The 21,944-nt window shown below is 34.5% G+C and overlaps 2 protein-coding genes and 2 long non-coding RNA genes across 6 annotated transcripts; 3 read left to right on the top strand and 1 right to left on the bottom strand.

Moving 5' to 3' along the window:
- Nucleotides 1–8,473: 8,473 nt before the first annotated feature.
- LOC112539941 (uncharacterized) lies at nucleotides 8,474–10,675 on the bottom strand. The gene is made up of 2 exons (XR_003083945.2): nucleotides 10,119–10,675; nucleotides 8,474–10,034 (listed from the first exon to the last, which is right to left on the bottom strand). It is a non-coding gene; the product is annotated as an uncharacterized LOC112539941 (long non-coding RNA).
- LOC107371168 (mitogen-activated protein kinase kinase kinase 9) lies at nucleotides 8,543–16,309 on the top strand. 3 transcript variants are annotated; one of them, XM_015939176.3, is made up of 11 exons: nucleotides 9,042–9,684; nucleotides 9,815–9,971; nucleotides 11,208–11,282; nucleotides 11,776–12,186; nucleotides 12,349–12,687; nucleotides 12,754–12,934; nucleotides 13,032–13,180; nucleotides 14,157–14,451; nucleotides 14,583–14,842; nucleotides 14,932–15,120; nucleotides 15,240–16,309. In XM_015939176.3, exons 4-11 carry the CDS (start codon nucleotides 11,787–11,789, stop codon nucleotides 16,154–16,156), a joined length of 2,730 nt encoding a protein of 909 aa, XP_015794662.1. In that variant the 5' UTR covers nucleotides 9,042–9,684; nucleotides 9,815–9,971; nucleotides 11,208–11,282; nucleotides 11,776–11,786; the 3' UTR covers nucleotides 16,157–16,309. The 3 variants fall into 3 exon arrangements, with proteins under 3 accessions (XP_089124029.1, XP_015794662.1, XP_015794661.1); XM_089267903.1 differs by lacking the exons at nucleotides 9,042–9,684; nucleotides 11,208–11,282 and adding an exon at nucleotides 8,543–8,888; XM_015939175.3 differs by lacking the exon at nucleotides 11,208–11,282.
- A 154-nt stretch (nucleotides 16,310–16,463) lies between these two features.
- LOC107370756 (uncharacterized) lies at nucleotides 16,464–17,206 on the top strand. The gene is made up of 2 exons (XM_089267906.1): nucleotides 16,464–16,760; nucleotides 16,834–17,206. The coding sequence occupies exons 1-2, from the start codon at nucleotides 16,681–16,683 to the stop codon at nucleotides 17,084–17,086; spliced, it is 333 nt and encodes a 110-aa protein (XP_089124032.1). The 5' UTR covers nucleotides 16,464–16,680; the 3' UTR covers nucleotides 17,087–17,206.
- Nucleotides 17,207–17,661: 455 nt separating this feature from the next.
- LOC107370759 (uncharacterized) lies at nucleotides 17,662–19,669 on the top strand. The gene is made up of 3 exons (XR_016198905.1): nucleotides 17,662–18,873; nucleotides 19,005–19,263; nucleotides 19,353–19,669. It is a non-coding gene; the product is annotated as an uncharacterized LOC107370759 (long non-coding RNA).
- The last annotated feature ends 2,275 nt before the right edge of the window (nucleotides 19,670–21,944 follow it).

The raw sequence follows: 21,944 nt of genomic DNA, 5'->3' as shown, positions 1-21,944 counted from the left end.
AATCAGCGACTCATTTAGGATTCGATGTGGTTTGGATTTGAAGGCATGGAGTTTTGGTCCATTGACTATGGCAAATACGAACGTGGACGTTCCGCATGGATGGACTGAATGTAAATTGGTTGCAGATTTTCATGTTATACCAATTCGATTGATAGTACTGAAAAAGTTAACCCAAGATGTGTTGTTGGGAAGCGACTTTTGTACTCGCCATAACGTTATGATAACTTATGGGAATAAAAGTGTGAGATTGATTAAGCCTCATGGAGATGTCGTGAAGACAAGGCGAACAATCAATTCTGTTGTGAGTTCCAGGAACTCAAATCAAGGAAATAACTCGGTTATTTCTGCTGCTGTTGTAGATCTTGCTGAATTTGAAGATGTTTTCAGTAGATCGCCAGGAGATGTTGGTTGCATCCCGGATGCAGTTCATTCGATTGATACAGGTAATCATCCGCCGATTTACCAGAAGTATTACCCGATTGCTGTATCAGAAAAGCTAGCTATTGGTAAATTGCTGAACGATATGCTGAAGGATGGAATAGCGATTCCAAGCGAAAGTTCTTGGGCAAGTCCGATTGTACTTGTTGGAAAGAAGAATGGTCAAACTCGGTTTTGCGTTGATTATCGCAAACTGAATGCGATTACTGCTTTGGACCCGTATCCTATCCCTAAAGTTGAAGATGCTTTAGATGCCTTGGAAGGTTGTATAAGATTTTCATCTTTAGACGTTGCAGCTATGTATTGGCATATTCCTATGAAACCTGAAGATCAGTGCAAGACTGCATTTGTGATTCCTCAAGGATTGTACGAGTTTACTAGAATGCCTTTTGGTTTAAAGAATGCACCTGCGACTGCTGTCCGAACGATGAACCGGGTTCTCGCTGGACTTAATTATATTTCATGTTATATTTACTTTGATGACATACTAATTTTTGGTAAGTCAGAGGAAGAGCATGATTTAAACTTAAGAAAAGTATTGGAACGCTTGAGAAAGTTTGATGTAAAGCTAAGAAAAGAGAAATGTTCCTTCAACCGTGAAAGTATTGATTATCTAGGATATCATATTAGTGCTGCTGGAATTTCTCCGAGTCAAAGTAACATTGAAACTGTTCTGAGGTTCCCGGAACCTGAAAGTTGTAAAGACATAAGAAAGTTTCTTGGATTGTGTAGCTATTTTAGGAGATTTATTCCTAAATTTAGTGATTTAGCTAGACCGTTAACAATTATGTTGAAGAAAAATGCTATTTTCAGTTGGACTGAAAGGGAAAGAAAAGTTTACGAGGAGTTGAAAAGAGTCATAACTTGTAAGCCTGTTTTAGCATGTTTTCAAAATGATGGTAAAGTCGAGATCCATACCGATGCTTGCGATTACGGTATTGGAGCTGTCTTATATCAAAGTCAAAGTGATGGTAATTTAAAGCCTGTCTGCTATATTTCCCGTACTTTGAACCCCGCTGAGAAGAATTATGGAGTGACGGAAAAGGAGTGTTTAGCCATAGTTTGGGCTTTACAAAGGTTACGCCATTATTTGTTTGGACGCATATTTACTGTTGTTACAGACCATTGTGGGTTATGTTGGTTCACATCATCGAAAAGACTGACGCCGAGATTGATGCGGTGGGCAATCAAATTGCAAGAGTTTAATTTTGTTGTCAAGTATCGTAGTGGACGATTGCATGGAGATGCTGATTGCATTTCACGCTATCCGCTAAAGGAGATCAGTAATGATGATGAAGTTGAGATTAATCTTCCAGGAAGATTGAATCAGAATGATATTTCAATTTGTTACATTGAACCTGTTGCGAAGTTCAAGGATGTGCAATTGAAAGATGCTTATTGCTTAAAGATCCGGGATCTTTTGAACTCTAGTGAGTTAACGAAGAGAGCAAAAAGCAGATTGAAAAAGAAGTTTCTGATTCTGAATCAGATTTTGTTCTTTAAAAGAGGAAAAGAACTTGTGCCTGTTATTCCTAAAGAATTGAGAATTCTTGTGATGAGCGAAGCTCATAATGAAGGTCATTTGGGTATGAACAAATGTTTGGAAAAACTCAAGTGTCGAGCTTATTGGCCAGGAATGTGCAAAGATCTTTCCAATGTGATTCGAAAATGTGATAAGTGCCAGAGAAGAAAGCCTTATCCTGCAGCTAGCCAAGGATTAATGATTCCGATAAGATGTCCAAAGAATGTATTTTGTGACATAAGCTTGGATATTATGGAGCTACCGATGTCGAAAACTGGTTTCAAATATGTTGTGGTGATCAACGATCGATTAACTAAGTTCGCCGTAGCAACTGCAGTGAAATCAACTGAAAGTGAACAAATTGTTGAAGTTTTGTTCAGTGATTGGATACTTAGATTTGGAGTTCCAGGAACTCTGATAACTGATCGAGGGACAAACCTAATGTCCGAGGAGTTTGAAACTTTTCTGAAAAGTTTTGGCATTAGACATTTGCCTACATCAGCTTATCATCCTCAAAGTGATGGACAAACTGAACGATTTAATTCCTATTTGGGTACAACTTTGTGCATTTACAGTGGAAACAATCCGAATGAGTGGGATAAATTCCTGAAAGAAGTTGTTTTTGCATACAATGTGACGCCTCATAGGGTTACTAAGTATTCACCATTTTATTTAGCTCATGGTGTGGAAGCCAGGCTTCCCTGGGAATCCAAGATTGGATTGCCAATTGAATGGAATCGAGTTTCCACGAGAGAAGATGCTTTGGTAAAAGCTCGAGAATTGATTCGATCGAACATTGAAAGGTCTCAATCGAAGTCAAAGGAGTTGTACGACCGAACGCATAAGGAAACAGAGTTTGATTTGCATTCGCTTGTTCTGGTAAAACAGCCTTTATTGGTTAAAGGAAGAAACAAGAAGTTTATTGATAGGTTCAAGGGACCTTATAAAATAATTAAGAAGATAAATCCAGTCAATTATGAATTGATTAACCTAAAAGGGCCAGTCAAGAAAGAAATTGTTCATGTTTCTAGGCTGCGGCCATATCATGGAACTCATTCCAGGAATGAGGAGGCAGATGATGAACTGCTGGAAATGCTTGGGTTTAATTAATTATGCTTGTTTCTGTTTAAATTAATTTATTTTCGTTTTGGGTATTTTGATAAATTAATTTGGTAAATTTTGAATTTGGAGGTGCATTTGGTCATTGCATTTGGTTACTCGGTAACCATTGACATTTGTTTCCCTCGCAACTGGAAGTGGAAGTTAACCTCATTGTTCTGGGAACAATTATTCTACTAACTTCATCTATTAATTTCATTTGGAAATTTGTTTAATTGTTTAATTTTGCTTTAGTTGCAATTGTATTGCTTTAATCAAGTTGATGTACTTTTGCTCTTGTTAAGATTTGTGTTCTGGGAACACCTTCAACATCGTTCTTGATCTTGGAGATCTTTTTGGCTACTGAGTAGCTCTTGGAACTTTTGTGTTATTGTATATTGGATATACATCTTGTATTCTCGGAATACTTCTTGTTAGATTCTCGGAATCTATTGTGTTTGTTGAACCGGGTTCAACCACCGAAAATTGTGATAAAAATGAATATTGATTGGGAGCCTTTGGAGGATGCCGATGGTGGTGATTTGCCTGAAATCATATTCGAGGCACAGAGATGGGACCCTGATGGTCAACCCAGACAACCTTTTGTAGTTGCTGGTGCAAACGTGGTTGTTGGTCCTGATAATCGACCTGGACCGCCTGTTCAGGAATGGCAGTTAGTGGACGACGATAATGTTCTGACGCATCGTCAAATGGTTAACCCTCAAGAGTTTGAGGATTACAAATGCCTAACTTGTCTGAATGTAGCTGTTGATCCGTTGGTTCATGTAACCTCACCGCAACCAGGTTGCCCAACGATCTTTTGCTCGAGTTGTTTTGCACGCTTCCTGGAAGCCTCTGCCAATCAGTATTGCCCTTTTCGGTGTAATAGGAATGAGTTGCTGCGAAATGGTATTGGACCTTTACCTTTGGAAGGTGGTCGTAGGAATTTGGCAACTCTAAATCGTTTGCAAGTACGGTGTAAATATGAATCTTGCAACGTTATTGTTAATTATGGTGATTTAGGAAATCACATCGCAAATTGTGAACACAATCCGGAGTCGAATGCTCCTTGTGAGAATTGTGGAGTCCCTAAACGTGGACATAATTGTCGAGAACATGTTAGAGAGCTCGAATCCAGGATTCGTAGCCTCAATGAGAGGAACGAGAATCTATCCACTCAAGTGATCGATTTAATGATGGAACGAGATGCGGTTCGTGAAGAACTAGCCCAGGCTCGCCAGGATACAAGACCTAGAGGAATGATGAACCACATTCGCTGTGCTAATCAGTACCGAGGATCACCACATGTCATTGTACGATATGGTAATCGCTCGAGAAGGTTCACCGATTTAGACCTTGGTATGAGAGCAAGTGAGCTGAGATCCAGGATCGAGCGTCACTTCAACACGGAACTGGGTTCCATCATTCGAGTTGACTACACAGTGTTAGGAACTCACCAAACTCTGAGACAACATCAAGTGGGTCATAGGCCAACGTTTTGGATTGCCTTTCCACCCGGTGAACGGGTTGTGGATGGCCAATCAATGGAAGTAACGCTTGGTGCTAATGGACCGGTGGTCTAGTTTCAGTCGGGGGGAATGTTGTGCTATTTGATGTTCGCGCTCTGTGATAACTGTTACTAGCAACCGGGTTGCTAAAGAGAGCTGTTGCTCTGGAAATACAGTATTTCCTTTTCTTTTCTATTTTTTGTATAACATCCTTAATTTTGATTTCCGTAAATTACTTGTATAAATAGCCTTTAAATTGATCAATACTTTAAAGTGACATTAGTGCTTTGATTAGATTAAACTGTATTAATTAGACAATCATTGTGAAGTCCTTCATTTCATCTAGATTCTCGGAATCTGAATAGCTGGAGAGTATTCCCGGAATACTCTGCCTTACCAACTAGGTTGGTTAAACTACTTCGTGATACTAGGTATTACAATTGTGATTAATAGTCTAGGACTATTCGTGAGAACTGAACACTTGACTTTGGTTAAAGCCTTTGTTTCAACCCTGTTGAAAATCTGTGAATTACTCAACCCGGTTGAGCCATCTTTGAATCTAAAGCTTCTAGGAAGCTTCTGTTAGTCAAAGTGCGTTGGAAAAGCTTTTGAACCAGTAGTCATACAACATGTTTTAACTCTTCTGTTAATCACGTTTGCAGATCCTTGGAGTGGTTCGTGATGTATCAAACGATGATTTCTGTCGAGTCTTGATTGATACTAATGAACAACTAGGTCGACTTGATGTTCTTGTTAATAATGAAGGAAAACCAAAGCCCGTTTCTCTCCATGATTCAGTTGAAAAGTTTATTTCTGGTTTATCCTCCTCATTTGGTCAAGACAAAGGGTAACATCAATGTCTCGAGTAGTGCTGGTCAATTCAGCTTCAATTCAAGCTCAGTAAGTTTAACTTAAGCAAGGGAATCGAAGATTTAATGCCACTTATAAGGAAACGAGTCGCTGAAACTTATCCTCTTGGAAGAATCGGTGAATCTGAAGACGTTTCCAATGCAATAGTCTTTCTTGCCTCTGATACGGCATCTTTCATCAGTGGTTCCTGTTTGCCTGTAGATGGTGGATCACTTGATGAATCCTACACTCACACTCCACCAGATATCATGAAAATGATTTTGAGTAAATAGTTGTTTAATGCTACCATATTTTGATTGTGATGAAAAGTTGGTTTACGGTGTACTGTTAATCATATAAATAAATTAGACAAGCTTGAACCAATTCATATTAAGAGTTCATTTAGTCCTAATTTAATCCTTTACTAATTAATTAGGCAATTCAATAAAATAATTTTCCATCGGGTCATTAGGATTATACTATTTGGGCTGCAAATGTACGAAGAATAAACTTTTTCACAAAACAAACTCATCTCAACCCATTTCTTGGTAAATAAACCATTTTCCTGGTTAAAGTTGCAAACGAAATGCAAAGAATGCTGCAAAAGGCTCGAACATTTCAGTAAAGAGTTGAGACTTGGTCAGTTTGTAGGGACATAAAAACTGATTCATTTGGTACTATTAAATAATTCATCCAATGCATGGTTTTCGAGATAATCGAGGTCAAATTTGAAACTTCGATCGCCTTTTCTTCAGCTATGGAAGATGATCTTTTGATGAAACTCACATCAAAGATGTAACTTTTGATGAGCAATCAGAAAATGGTCTTATTTTGAGAAATAAGTTTTTAAATTTTCAAATAAATCTTTAAAACAAATCAAGTTCGATTTTTAGTTAAACTTGTCGCATTCCGTGACCGTAATATTTAGAGAACTAAAACTTATGATTCGTTGATAAATTGTTATTACACATCTTGAGTTGAATGATTTTTTCAATTTAACGAATGGCTCTCTTGATTTTGGCCTTTAGTCTAGAAACTTTGGACCTCAATATTCCGCGAATGGTATCACTTACGATCATCATTCTTTAACTAATTACAAGATATTTGGATGGGCTACAATAAAATTGAAATTTTAAATAATTTAAGATCGTACAAGAAAAGTCATAGCATTTTATTAATTGCGTTGTCAGATTTTAGACTTAGTTTACATAGTTGCTTGGTTACCAAACACAAATTTTTAGCGTTAGAAGAATATTCCTTATTAAATGAATTAGATTAGATTTAACTCGGTACTTAGTCAAATATTGTTATAGCCCACAATGAAATCTAATGTTCTATGAAAGAATGATGATCGTAGATGATGTCATTCTCGGAATATTGAGGTCCAAAGTTTCTAGACTAAAGGCCAAAATCAAGAGAGCCATTCGTTAAATTGAAAAAATCATTCAACTCAAGATGTGTAATAACAATTTATCAACGAATCATAAGTTTTAGTTCTCTAAATATTACGGTCACGGAATGCGACAAGTTTAACTAAAAATCGAACTTGATTTGTTTTAAAGATTTATTTGAAAATTTAAAAACTTATTTCTCAAAATAAGACCATTTTCTGATTGCTCATCAAAAGTTACATCTTTGATGTGAGTTTCATCAAAAGATCATCTTCCATAGCTGAAGAAAAGGCGATCGAAGTTTCAAATTTGACCTCGATTATCTCGAAAACCATGCATTGGATGAATTATTTAATAGTACCAAATGAATCAGTTTTTATGTCCCTACAAACTGACCAAGTCTCAACTCTTTACTGAAATGTTCGAGCCTTTTGCAGCATTCTTTGCATTTCGTTTGCAACTTTAACCAGGAAAATGGTTTATTTACCACTAAATGGGTTGAGATGAGTTTGTTTTGTTGAATAAGTTGATTCTTCGTACATTTGCAGCCCAAACATCACAATAAAATGCGCTAATGAAAAATTTACAAACTTAATTTGATTATTGTTTAGTAAAGAATTGAATTGGTTAAAGAATGATGACTCTAGGTGATGCCATTCTCGCAATATCGAAGCTCAAAGTTTTTAGGTAAATGGTAAAAATCAAGAGAACTATTGTTAAAATATTAAAATTATTTAATCCATGATGTAACTCAATACAAATAAAATGCTATAACTTTTTTTTAATATTTCAATACATTATAGCCCATAAAAATAACTAGTGATTAGTTGGAGAATGATGGTCGTAGGTGACACCAATCTCGAAATATTGAGGTCAAAAGTTTTTAAGTTAATGGCCAAAATCAAGATAACTGTCAGTTAAACTGAAAAAGGTATTTGGTCACTGATCTGTACCAAAAATATTCACACACGCATGATAAATTTAAACTGTCACAGAATGCGACAAGTTCAACTAAAAATCGAACTTGATTTGTTTTAAAGAAAAGCAAAATTTTATTTCTCAAAATAAGACCATTTTCTGATCGTTCATCAAAAGTTACATCTTTAATGTGAGTTTCATGAAAAAAATCTGTTGGAAAACTTTGAAAACTTTCCATTCTTTTGAAGTTACTCTGATTATCAGCGCTGACTAACGTGGTTAGTACCCGATTATTTATGTTAGTATAACCATTGGGGGGGAAATGTGGTGTTTACTGGTTATATCAACCATTCTAAGCGGTAACCGTCACAACCTTACTCATCGCCATCAAATGAACCATAATCTGGAAGAAAGACAAATCTAATTGAGACTTTCAAGAAACAGAAACGCTAATTGAGCTTTAAAGATAATAGATGGCGTTAAGTTAATCAATGTTACTTTTTCACTGACAAGGGAAACAATTGTAATACCAGAAACATTATTTCAATAGGCATTACGATTACTTCCCTTGTAAGATTAACCAAGATTAACCGGCAATCTTTGAAGATCAAACTGTATTCACAGTAGATTTCAGTCCAACAGGTTCAAAGATAACCTTACATTTTTGAATCTTAAACACACATTTCAATAAAATTTCAATATTCAATCTCGATTACACTTCAATAGCCAAAATGAAATGTAAAATGCAATTAATTGATTTATCAATATTTAATTTAATAATTTAATATCTTTTACATATTTTTATTTTACAATCCTTCAATCTGTCTTTACAAGCTTTTAAGGCCTTGTTACATGGTTATGGGAAATATTGTTGATATTTAAGGTATCCAATCAGCTAATAAATCATTAACAGACAATCAGCATGAATTGCATGTTCATTGTTAGTTATTAACAGGTACAACAAGCAAAGTGATCATCATTGGTGTTTTATTTCCCTTTTTAAATGGTTAACATTAGCATAGACCATTTAACTTCAATCTTCCTCATTGTGTTTTAACATGTTGACTTGAAAATTGTGAGATTTCACGAGAAAGGCTTGATTAATTTACGAATAAATTGTTTGGATTCAACACATTTCATTGTTAATCAACTGATCAACTAATGGTGAGTTTGCCGTTTCTTACCCAATTACAAAGATCCATTGAAAGAAAGTCTAAAACAAATTGATTGGTGAAACTGAAATGAAACAATTGAAAAATGTTTCCTTTGGTTTGAACAAATGAATAAATTTTCATCATTTCTTTGATTTTTTACAAAATGTCTGAAGAAAAAGCTACTTCATTGTAATGACAATAAGATACTTCGAGACTCACAAGATTATGATAGAGGGAAGAAAGATATAGAGGGAATTATAGCGAGTGGGTTATTAATTAAGTCAAAAGATAATGATGAGAAGGAGGAGGAAGAAGGTTAGTGAACAAGATAGAAGGAAGAGAAAAGAAACAAAAATCTGTGATCAATGTTCATGATGAATTATGTGCGATCACTACATTGGAGCTATTCATGGTTGAGACGCGAGGGGGAGCCGAGAGTCTTATCAATATCAAGTCACCCTTTTCTTTTGCTTTACCTTTTTCCTATCATCTTATTAGTCTCGATCCTCTTTACTCCCTTTTTATAGAAATTTATATTCACTTGAAATTGCTCTTTCTTTTACTCACTCTTCTATCTTTCTATCCCTCTTTCTCTATCTTTTCCTCTCTCGGTCGGCATCGTCTCTTTTTCTCCTTCTTTTTTCATCTCTTTCTTTCAATCTTTCATTCAAGTGGCCTCGTTTCATGGTATCCAAGTCTTATTTTGATTGTCCAATTATTTAATAGTTCCTAGTGACACTTGTTGATACAATTTTATGTAATCCTTGTTTTCACTAATTGGTTTTTCTGGTTCCTTCTGGTTGTTAGTAAGTTGCTCAATTGTTCAATGGATTAACCTTGTAAATTATCTTTGTTTCTTGTTAACATATTTGCACTTGAGAACCAACTCATATTTTTTCCGTGTTGTCTTCCATTTATTATTCCAATCAACTTTAGCTGGGCCTAAGTTTGGATAAGAAAATATTGTGGTCAAATCAATTTGGATTATTATGATGTTTGTGAACCATTGAGTGATAATGACAAAGGACTCAAGTATTCATTTTTAATTTACTCTTCATTGGCATCCATATCATCCTCATCGAAATCAGCTCAGGTAAACTTTTTTGAATGTAAATTCCACTCCATGATCAGAAATTAGATTGCTTTCCTTTGACCTCTATAAACTAACAATTAAAGAAACCAGTAAAGTTACATTCCTATTAAAAGCATCATGTCGCTGCATAACATTAATGTTACTTACCTTGTTCCATTGGTGCTCGTTAGATGGCAGTAACCATTTTTCCATTTTTCCTCTAAATTAAAAGCAACATTCACTTGAATTGTGTTTCATTTTTTTAATAGTAAACGCTATTTACAAATAATGAAAATGAAATTCAACGGCTACCTACGTTTAACCAACATAATTTATTAAATTGTTCAAGGTAAAGTAAGTAGGTGTAGGCTGGTTCTCTATTGCAATGAACTGTTTTCATTTTGATTTAGTTTCACTCATTTTTTACTGTGTTTTATCATAATTATCAGCATTATTATTGCATTAAGTGCATTCCTTTTTATACCAAAATTGAGCACAATATTAATTTGAACGAACCTCATCTCTCACCACAACCACTTTTAACCATAAAAATCACCACCCGTCAAAGGGATGATATCAATTCAAGAATGATCTTTTTTTCATTTTAGAAATCAAAAAAGATCATAACTTTCATTTTAATACACTTAATCAGCATGATCCTTTTGATGATAATGATCATCAACAACAACAGCTCTAGTTTAATCAGTACATCACATGCAACAACATTGTAGCAACCATAACTGTCAAACTTGTTGAGATGTTTATGTCAGGAAGATGGTGTCAGTTGCTGCGGCTTTTTTGTTGTGATGTTGGTAATGATTTTAATGATTTGATTCAACAGTGTGAAACTCAGATATTTATCAATGGTTAATAGAAAAGCTTTCCTCCCAATCTGTTACTTTACTTTGAATGTGTGTGTACGTTTTGACTATGACTTACCATGTTAAAGAATGCATGTGAAAATCAAAACTGTTTGTTTGATTTTCATATGATAATAATCAAAGAAGCAAAGAGTAAAGAGCTTCTTTACTCTTTGCAAAGAAGCGAACCAATAATTGAAATGTAAAGGGAAAATTGTAAAAAATTGTCACTTTGTTCAATAGCATTGATCCAGGTTTGACTTGGTGTTTTTGTTTTACTTCATCATTAGTAACTTGGAATAAAATCGACATCTCGTCACATCCGATCACAAAAAGCCATCATTCAGTTAATTGTTGTCATTGTCAACCGTTTTTATATTTTTAACTTCATTTTTAGGTTACATCGTAGGTGAGGTTAGCTGAAGATGAAGAAACGAAGCAGATAAGAATAGAAATTGAAATCACCAATAAAGTAAGTTATAATGGAATCCATTTATTACTCTCAAGAGCATAAGAATAGCCTTGCTTCCTTAATCCAATTCTTATTTCTTTGATTCGTCCAAATTTCCAGTTAAATAACAGTTTAAATCGTTTCCATCAAAAAACAAATGTTTTCCTTTGATCGATTCACAGTCTAATGTTTCAAATCAATTAGGATTCAGGCTTTAAAGATAGCAAAAATCTTCTTAAGCATCGGATCTATTCGGACAATAGGCTCTAATAATCATAAAGTTTTTTGCCCACTTGTTTCAACTTAGGCCTTTGCAGTTTATTCATACCTATTGATTAAATGAGCATTTAGATTTTAAATTGTGCTTTATGATTTTATTTCCAACTGCTGTGTTCACAAGATTCGTTATTGATGTAATTTCCATGTAACTTTACCATCCCTTCCTTTTCATTACATGAGAAAGCTAATTAATTTTATTTTGATCATTTTTCATTTTCTGTCTCTTTCACTCTAGGTGCACAATAGATGGATAGATTCAGACAAAGACTAAGAAACGAGCCGAAAAATTCCGTCAACTATAGAGAAAACAATTATGCCTCAATCAATCAACTGCGAAACAATGTTTATACCGCAATTTACGACTATCATGCCTCCGGTGAAGACGAGTTATCCTTGCGTAAAGGTCAAAAAGTACAAGTACTATCGAAAGATGCCAAAATATCTGGTGACGAAGGTTGGTGGACTGGTAAAATTGATGCTAATGTTGGAATATTTCCTAGTGAATTTGTCAAACCACTTGCTTCATCAAATTCATTGCTTTCACCTGAAAGGAATAGCTGCCTTTCCGTCATGAACATCATTCGTTTTGATGAGTTAGAGCTTAAAGAAATCATTGGTATTGGTGGATTTGGTAAAATTTATCGAGGTAAAAACTTATCACTATTTAATAATCCATTTCGGTTTGTCATCCAAATCAACATCCACTTGAAATTATATAAAAAATACTCGGCCTCAATAATCCTACTACTATCATCGGATCTTATTTAATTTCTCACCCTTTCTTTTACATTATCATCTTGTCACTTAGGTACTTACAACTACAGAGAGGTTGCCGTCAAAGTAGCCCTACGTCAACAAGATGATGATACGAAGACTGTCATGGATAATGTTCTTCAAGAAGCAAAACTATTTAGACTTCTAGATCATCCAAATATCGTCTCTTTGATTGGTATTTGCCTTGATGAGCCAAACCTTTGCCTTGTCTTAGAGTTATGTAGAGGAGGTCCTTTGAATCGGGTATTGGCAGGTCGTAAAATACCTCCTGATATAATAGTTGATTGGGCGATACAAATAGCTTCAGGAATGGACTATTTGCATTGTAAAGCTCGTATACCTTTGATCCATAGAGATTTGAAATCCAGTAATGGTAAGTCTATCGTTTAAATTTTCATCTTTGGCTTTATATTAATGTTTTTATTATTTTATAATACAGTTCTCTTGAATGAACCCATTGTCGGACAATTTTGGAGAGGAAAGGAACTCAAGATTACGGACTTTGGATTAGCTCGTGAAATTTATCAAACCTCTCGTATGTCTCAAGCGGGAACTTATGCCTGGATGGCTCCTGAAGTTATCAAAAAATCAACCTTCTCTAAATCAAGTGATGTTTGGAGGTAAAACTCTTTTTTTGTGAAAAATGTTTGGTTGGTTTTTTGTTGTTTGTTTGATGATTAATTACAATGTTTAACATTTTTTAATGATCTTTTACAGTTTTGGAGTCATTCTTTGGGAACTTTTAACAGGAGAGATTCCGTATAGAGGAATAGATCCTCTTGCAGTTGCTTATGGAGTGGCCATTGAAAAACTTAAACTACCTATTCCCTCAACTTGTCCCAAAGCATTTGCTGATCTGCTTAAACGTAAGCCATCAATTACAATTCAATTTTACAAGTCTCTATCGCAATTGCAATCAACTTTGAAATTGAAGCATCATTATCAGAACACTTTTATTGTACCGACTTTATTAGATAAAATTTAATAACATCAATTTACTATTTAGATAAGTTTTGTTCAATACTTCAAGCCAATCCAGCTTACAAGATTGTCATTTCTGGGAAATAGATTTAATGTGATCGTAAAACTGATTAAATGTACAAAATTACTTTAAATCCATTGAAACAACAACAGCTTGAGATTAACCATGTGTTTAATGTCAATTGATATTTTCCTTCACATCATAATTTGTTGTCTTACAACTAAGGCTAGTAACCCGATAAACTTTCATTCAGGTTAAATTAACTAATATTTTAATTTTGATATTTTTTCACATTTTCATTCAACTTTCTGTTCCCTCTTCCGGAACTCCTATTCAGGCCTTCAAATTACCAAGGCCACCTTTTACCAGCTTCAACCTAATTTAGGGTAAGCCTTAATCATGTCACTACTTTGTAGTTGATATTTATTTTGGCAACTTCAGAGGCTCTTCAATTGATGAAAAATTAAGTTTTCCCGCAACAAATTTATTTTCACTCAGTCTTTTTGCAAAACAGCAAATTTTTATTTCTCCAATTGCTTTTGGCTTTGAAATTCAGAATTGATAGCATTTAGCTCTATTATTAATTTTCCTTATTGAAACAATTCTATTATACAAGGTTGATCAATACACAATTCTATATATCTTTACCCATTCATCTAATTTAATATTGAACAATAACAATATAATTATCTTTTCTGACTTTGAGTCAGCTTTAACTTTTTAGGTTAAGTTATTTCAGAGTAATCGCAATTGTCTCATAGGCCGGTTCTTTATTATTTGAATTTACTTACGATACTTTTTGCTATATTTGATGAATATGCTAATAAAATATATTTACTCTATCTTAACCCTATTTACAGTTTGCTGGCATACAGACCCACATTCCAGGCCAAGTTTTGAGGAAATATTAAATCATCTTGAAAGCATATCTAAATCTCAATTTGCAGTTACCACTCAAGAATCATTTGATGAACTTCAAGATAGCTGGAAGAGTGAAATTAAAGAAATCTTAGAAGAGTTAAAGTGCAAAGAAAAGGAATTAAGGAGCCGGGAAGAAGAAATATCAAGAACAAAAGATCGACAAAAACTTCAAGAGGAACAACTACGCCAACGGGAAAAAGAGATACGGGAACGAGAGTTCGAATTATTAGAAAGGTACTTTCATCTCATAAGTTATAAGATTCATTTATCATAAACATTCTCAATCTAATCATGAATTATTTTTCTTTCCCACTTTGGTTATCTCCTGATAATCATTATCTCGGTGTTGTTTAAACATTCCAAAGAGAATTGAATATAATCATTACCACGCAACAATTGCCAATACCTAAGAGGAGGAAAGGAAAATTTGCTGAGAAAAAGTTGATTAAACTTTTGAAACATTCTGCTGCTGGGCAACATACCTTCATCAGTGAACCCAGTAACTTTAGGCACAATATAACAGTTCAACCCGAACATACATCACCATATCGATTGCAATGTGCAACTTCTAGTCCAGATACACCACCTTCATCTCCGTCTCTTTTAAGACTTAGAGCTTATGCTCGTAAGTATTTACAACAAATCAAGACACATTACAAAAATCAACTTAACGAATGTTTATATTGATTCTTTCTCTTTTATCTATTTCTACAGTTCCCCAAAGTGGACCAAAGGGCAAAACATGGGGTCCAAGTAGTATCCACCAAAAAGAGCGGATTATATTGAATCCTCAGAAAATTTTTGTCGATCAAACAAGCCACATCAAAGGTTACCAGAGTGCACCTAATTTGGATAAAACTCGAGTTAATCACTTACCTACAAGAATACTTACAGATGACTCTAGTAGGTTCTCATTTGCGTTCTAGTTTATTTTTTTTATTTACATGCACGTTCGCAATCAGTTATTTTGTTTATTTCGTTTTTCCATCATTTACTAATATTTTTGCTTTCTTTACTTTCAGGTGAAGGCTGTTTTGCAAGCTCAAATACAAATGATCATTACAATAACTCTGAAAAGAAGCATAAAAAGCGAACAGACTTTGCTCTGCTTAAAGCCGGGATCAAATTTGTTGGCTCAATTGGATTAGATCTGAGATCTTACATTCATGATAAAAAGGGTGGCCATTCACCGATTGAAGTGAGAAACAATCTTGATATATCGGATAAAAAAGTACTATCAAACGGAGGTTATGCAAAGCATGCAACTTATCACGGGACAACTAAAAACTCACTTAGACCATCTTTAATGTCAACCTTAAACAATTATGCTGAAAATATGACTGGTGCTAATGAGGAAGGTGTCAACAGCTACAATCAAATATTAAAGAAAAATGATCTCAAAAACAATCAAACTTCTACCTACATTACATTTGATCGACGCAAATCCTCAACTACAAGTACAGACAGTGATTTTCTAGCACAATCTCACGACTATGTTTCATCTCCACGCATATATCGATCATATCATCGAACCTCATCCAGTGCTTCAATCAGCTCATCAAGTGTTAATCCATCCTTTGATCCTGGTGAAGAAGATTGTGTTGACATATCCAATCCAAGCACAGTAACATTAACTTCAAATCAAGGAATTCAAAGACCGACTACTTTAAATCTTAAAAACTCATCACAATCAAATGTACGGAGTCACTGTGATAGCCATAAATCATTATCATATTCACCATCAACCCCAATCTCTCAGCTCAGTCAATGCAATACACCTTCAGGTTCTTCATCACCTCAAAAGACTGTTTGGTTCAAAATAAAAGATCCAAGAGTAACATTGCTAGATATTCCCACTGAAGGCCAATCTCAAGACGGTACCGTTCCTTTAACAGCTCTTCTGTCTGAAGACATTCCGACTAGAACAACTTCTTTATGATACCTAATGGCAAAGTCACAATATCAAATCAACTAAAAGGCAATCGTCAACATTAATTTATCACCGGGAAATAAGCATATTCAAACCCGAAATAATAAAAAAATAATTTTATGTAAATTAAATGTAAATAAATCAATTTTATTCCTTTCTTAATTGAAAGTACAATCTTTCAGTTGATCCTGAAGCTATCCTTATCTGGTAAATTAACAGGTTCTAGTCAATGCATTGGTGAAGTCAATGCCATCCATTTCGCCAAATTAGGTGCTTCGGCTGGGATTACAGGTCGTAACAAGGAAAGAGTTAATAAAGATGTTGGTGCATGTCAATTTCATTCATTCAATGGAGCTAAAGTGAAATATTTTTTTCGGGTTTCCTACTGTGTATCGAAATCCTGATATATTATGTTGCGAATCACGAATTTCAGATCCTTGGAGTGGTTGGTCAAACGATGATTTCTGCCGAGTCTTGATTGATACTATTGAACAACTAGGTCGACTTGATGTTCTTGTTAATAATGCAGGAATATGCAAGATGGCTTTGACATGGCTGTAAAAAATTTGAATCTTGAGCTGGGTCCAGAAGGTGTTCGCATCAACAATGCCAGGTATTTTTATAAACTATATTGAATCGCTCGACATTCAATCTGATCGTTTGTTTTTCCATTTCTTGTATTTCAGTCTTGCATACACCGAAACTGCCATGTTGAGCAAGGGAATCGAAGATTTGATGCCACTTATAAGGAAACAAGTCGCTGAAACTTATCCCCTTGGAAGAATCGGTGAATCTGAAGACGTTTCCAATGCAATAGTCTTTCTTGCCTCTGATATGGCATCTTTCATCAGTGGTTCCTGTTTGCCTGTAGATGGTGGATCACTTGATGGATCCTACACTCACACTCCACCAGATATCATGAAAATGATTTGTAAATAGCTTTCTGATGCCGTCATATTTTGATTGTGATGGAAAGTTGGTTTAAAATTAAAGACAGTCCTTTGGCAGCTATATAAACCGTGTACTGTTAATCAGATAAATAAATTAGACAAGCTTGAATCGGACTATGTCGAGAATTCATTTAAATTAGTTTTCACGATAAATCAAGGTTTTGAGACAAGTCAAACAATTATTACGACATATTTTAGCTATTTAAACATAATTCACACTCGTTAAGTCACATAACCACAACGTAATAGTAAAAAAATTGTTTCTTATGAGCTGGGCTTTGGTTTCGCCCAATTATGATTATATGTTTGGACCCTTCGACTGAAAATGACAAAGGACCCAAGTATTTTTTAATTAACTCTTCTGTGCTATCCGTATCATCTTCTTCAAAATAAGCTCAGGTAAAACTTTTTTGAATATTATTTCCAATCCATGAACAGTAATTAGATTGGTTTGCTTTGACCTCTATTAATTTATTTCAATTGTGTTTCATTTTTAATAGCAGGCGCTATTTACAATACGCTATGTAAAATGAAATTCAATGGCTACCTACGTTCAACCATTGCTTTCTAAATAGCGATTTGTTCAAAGTAAGGTTAAAAAGTTAGGTGTAGGTTGGTTTTCGATTGCAATGAAAGGTTTTCGTTTTGATTTGTTTCACTCATTTTTACTGTGTATTGCAATAGTTTTCGGCCTTAACCACCAAAAGACCACAATTAGGCAGCAAAATCGCGCACAATTATTGAGATTGTTTTGATGGTGTTAATGATTTGACTAGACAAGATGAAACTCAAATATTCAGCCCATATCTCAGTTCTCAGACTGTGTTCATTATCATCACCCTTAGTCCTTTTATTGCTTAACCCTTCTTTACCAATCTTGATCATGTCATTTGTCGAGGAGAATATAATGTCTCTGGATGTCGATACAGCTCATTAAGTGGCATTACTCTTTACACTTGTATTTTTATGCCGATAAACAATATCTCATTCTATGTAGACTTATATTGTACCGACTTTATTAGATAAAATTTAATAACATCAATTTACTATTTAGATAAGTTATGTTCAATACTTCAAGCGAATCCAGCTAACAAGATTGTCATTTCTGGGAAATAGATTTAATGTGATCGTAAAACTGATTAAATGTACAAAATTACTTTAAATCCATTGAAACAACAACAACAGCTTGAGATTAACCATGTGTTTAATGTCAATTGATATTTTCCTTCACATCATAATTTGTTGTCTTACAACTAACAAGGCTAGTAAGGCTAGTAACCCGATAAACTTTCATTCAGGTTAAATTAACTAATATTATATTTTAATTTTGATAATTTTTTCACACTTTCATTCAACTTTCTGTTCCCTCTTCCGGAACTCAAATTCAGGCCTTCAAATTTCCAAGGCCATCTTTTACCAGCCTCAACCTAATTTAGGGTAAGCCTTAATCATGGCACTACTTTGTAGTTGATATTTATTTTGGCAACTTCAGAGGCTCTTCAATTGATGAAAAATTGTGTTTTCCCGCAACAAATTTATTTTCACTCAGTCTTTTTGCAAAACAGCAAATTTTTATTTCTCCAATTGCTTTTCGCTCTAAATTTCAGAGTTGATAGCATTTGCATTAAAAATAAATTGGAAATATAAATTCAAAATGAAGAGCCATTACGAAGTCGAGAATAGGGAATAACCGAAAGATCGACAAAAACTCCAAGAGGAACAACTACGCCAACGAGAAAAAGAGATACGGGAACGAGAGTTCGAATTATTAGAAAGGTACTTTCATCTCATAAGTTATAAGATTCATTTATCATAAACATTCTCAATCTAATCATGAATTATTTTTCTTTCCCACTTTTGGTTATCTCCTGATAATCATTATCTCGGTGTTGTTAAACATTCCAAAGAGAATTGAATATAATCATTACCACGCAACAATTGCCAATACCTAAGAGGAGGAAAGGAAAATTTGCTGAGAAAAAGTTGATTAAACTTTTGAAACATTCTGCTGCTGGGCAACATACCTTCATCAGTGAACCCAGTAACTTTAGGCACAATATAACAGTTCAACCCGAACATACATCACCATATCGATTGCAATGTGCAACTTCTAGTCCAGATACACCACCTTCATCTCCGTCTCTTTTAAGACTAGAGCATATGCTCGTAAGTATTCACTAGTTACTATAATTTAAGACACAAAGAAAAATCTTTTCAGTTTATATTGATTATTTCTCTTCTATTTATTTTTACAGTTCCGCAAAGGGGACCAAAAGGCAAAACATGGGGTCCAAGTAATATCGACCAAAATCCTTCTGAATCCTCGGAAAATTTTTGTGGATCAAACAAGCCACATCAAAGGCTATCAGAGTGCACCTAATTTGGATAAAACTCGAGTTAATCACTTACCTACAAGAATATGTACAAGAATACTTACAGATGACGTTTATAGCTAATTGCATAGTCACAATATCAAATAATTAAAAGTCAACCCCGAATAATGAAAAAATAATTTTTAAATTATATATGAATAAATCGATTAAGCTAGCCTTATCTTAATTTTTACCTCATACTCATCGTGTGCTTACTCTTTTCTTACTTGTATTCAGATTTAATACTAATGAACTTTCGTCTAAATTTTACTGTATACCAATAAAAAAGGCAACGTTTTCATCATAATCTGCTTTTTTCAATTTACTACTTGAAACAATTTAGTTCTAATTTAAGTTCGTTTAGTTATAAGCTCCTCGTTAACTGAAACAATGGCTGAAATGATCGACTCGAAAACTTATAAACAAAAGGCCAAATGCTTTAACTTGCCATCGGTCTAGGTTATTTAACTTATGCATGATATTGAAATACTAATAGTTAGTCTACAATTAAACAATAACTGACTCGTTCTCGTTCTCTTCTCGTAGAGCAACAGGTTTCAGTCAAGGTACTGGTGAAGTCAATGCCATCCATTTCGTGAAACTGGACGCTTCGGTTGTGGTTACTGTTCGTAACAAGGAAAAAGTTGTTGGTGAATGCCAATCCTTTGTATCCAATCGAGCTAAAGTGGAGATATCTTTTTGGGGTTCACACTGTGTATTGATAATCTGATCGATTATGATTCGAATCCTCTGTTTATCACAATTTCAGATCCTTGGAGTGGTTGGTCAAACGATGATCTCTGTCGAGTCTTGATTGATACTATTGAACAACTAGGTCGAATTGATGTTCTTGTTAATAATGAAGGAAAACCAAAGCCTTTCAATGATTCAGTTGAAAAGTTCATTTCTGGTTTAGATGAGATTCATGCAATTTTCGAGCTGAACTTTTCCTTGTACACTTGGCAAATCCTTGGTAAAGACAAATAGTCATCATTACATGTAATGTCTCGAGTTGTGCTGGTAAACTTACAGATAGTTTCTGTCATTGTAAGATTACAGATTCTGGATATTATTGAAAATAACGTTATAAACGGAATCCATTGCTGCTTTATGTTAATCCATCAGAGTTAGCTATTATTACCATTACCATCATCAGAATCATGATCCTCATCACCATTACCATTACAAGCACGGAAATTTAATCAACTCTCACCACTAGCTAATTCTTGATTCTGTTGTTTCACTGCAAGAACTTTGCTTTAGTTTTTTCTTTCGCTATTCATTATTTTTCCGTATCGATGACTATACAATTGTCACTTCAAAAGCTTTACTCAATTATTTTATACTAATTTTGTTCTCGCATTGTTAATCTGCTTTTATGCCCTTAATTCAACCATTTATACTATTTATCGCTCTATGAGTTCAATTATGAATGTTAAATTTGTTAACTAATTTCATTTTATTTTATTTTTAGAGGTTGTTTCTTCTCGAAGATTATTTCACCAAGAATCTTCCCTTTGGCTCCCAAATCACTAATCCATATGAATCGGAAGATGATACGTTCAACAAGACTGACTCTGAAACAAAAGCGTCCACTTCATCCTCCTCCACATCGTCATCAAAACAAGAATTGGTTCTTACAGTTCGTGTAACTGAGTTCATCTCGTCCTCTGAGCCAGACCATGAAATGATACATGGAACTGTTTACATTACAAATAATATTGTCTTCTCTGGTAATCCTTTATTAACCTACAGAGTTGATAATCTAAATGAGCTTAATCCAATCTTGTCACCTCATTGCTTGCTTAATAACAGTAACTTTTCCTCTTCGATATCATCATCATCTTCATCGACATCGTCTTCTCCGGCTTCTGTATCTTCATCGTCCTTTTCTTGTATATGCTCTAAACTCAATTCCAAAGCTTTAAGATTTTTCCATTATAAATGCAACCCAGGATTAATATCTGAACCATTCCTTCAGTACAACTATAGTCTGACACGAAAGAGTGACTTGATTTGCCATCTAGATTTTTCCAGACAATTTGATGAGATTCCATTCAATCGGCTACCTCAAAGTAAAGGGCTATTCAGCCTCATTTACTTCACGTTTTAAACGATGAACTAAACATTCTAGGGTATTTATATTTTAACGGTATGCTTGTGAGGTTTCAAGGCCATTCAAAGTCATTCAAGGCCATTTATTTATTTGAACTCTAAGCGACATCTGAAGGTCATTTTCAAATAGCATAAATTTTGCTCTCCAGAGCCCGTCAGGGGTTTCTGCTTGCAAGCCCTTCGAGGAACAAATTGGATTGCTTTGAATATCACCTGAATTTTGAGTTTTGAAACTCTGAACCATGAATTAAACTGAGTTGATTTGGTCGAACAACAAAAAACTTGGCATTAATGTTTGAGACGACTGTTCGGTCAATACGCAATTGTAGGTTTCTTCCTTGGTTTGTTTCTAAGTGTCGT

Source organism: Tetranychus urticae, chromosome 2, assembly GCF_039701765.1.
Source record: "Tetranychus urticae isolate SD_2017Ah chromosome 2, NJAU_TeUrti_SD_1.0, whole genome shotgun sequence".
NCBI lineage: Eukaryota > Metazoa > Arthropoda > Arachnida > Trombidiformes > Tetranychidae > Tetranychus > Tetranychus urticae.
Note: the sequence above shows the minus strand (reverse complement) of the source record. Positions and strands in the feature narration are given on the sequence as shown.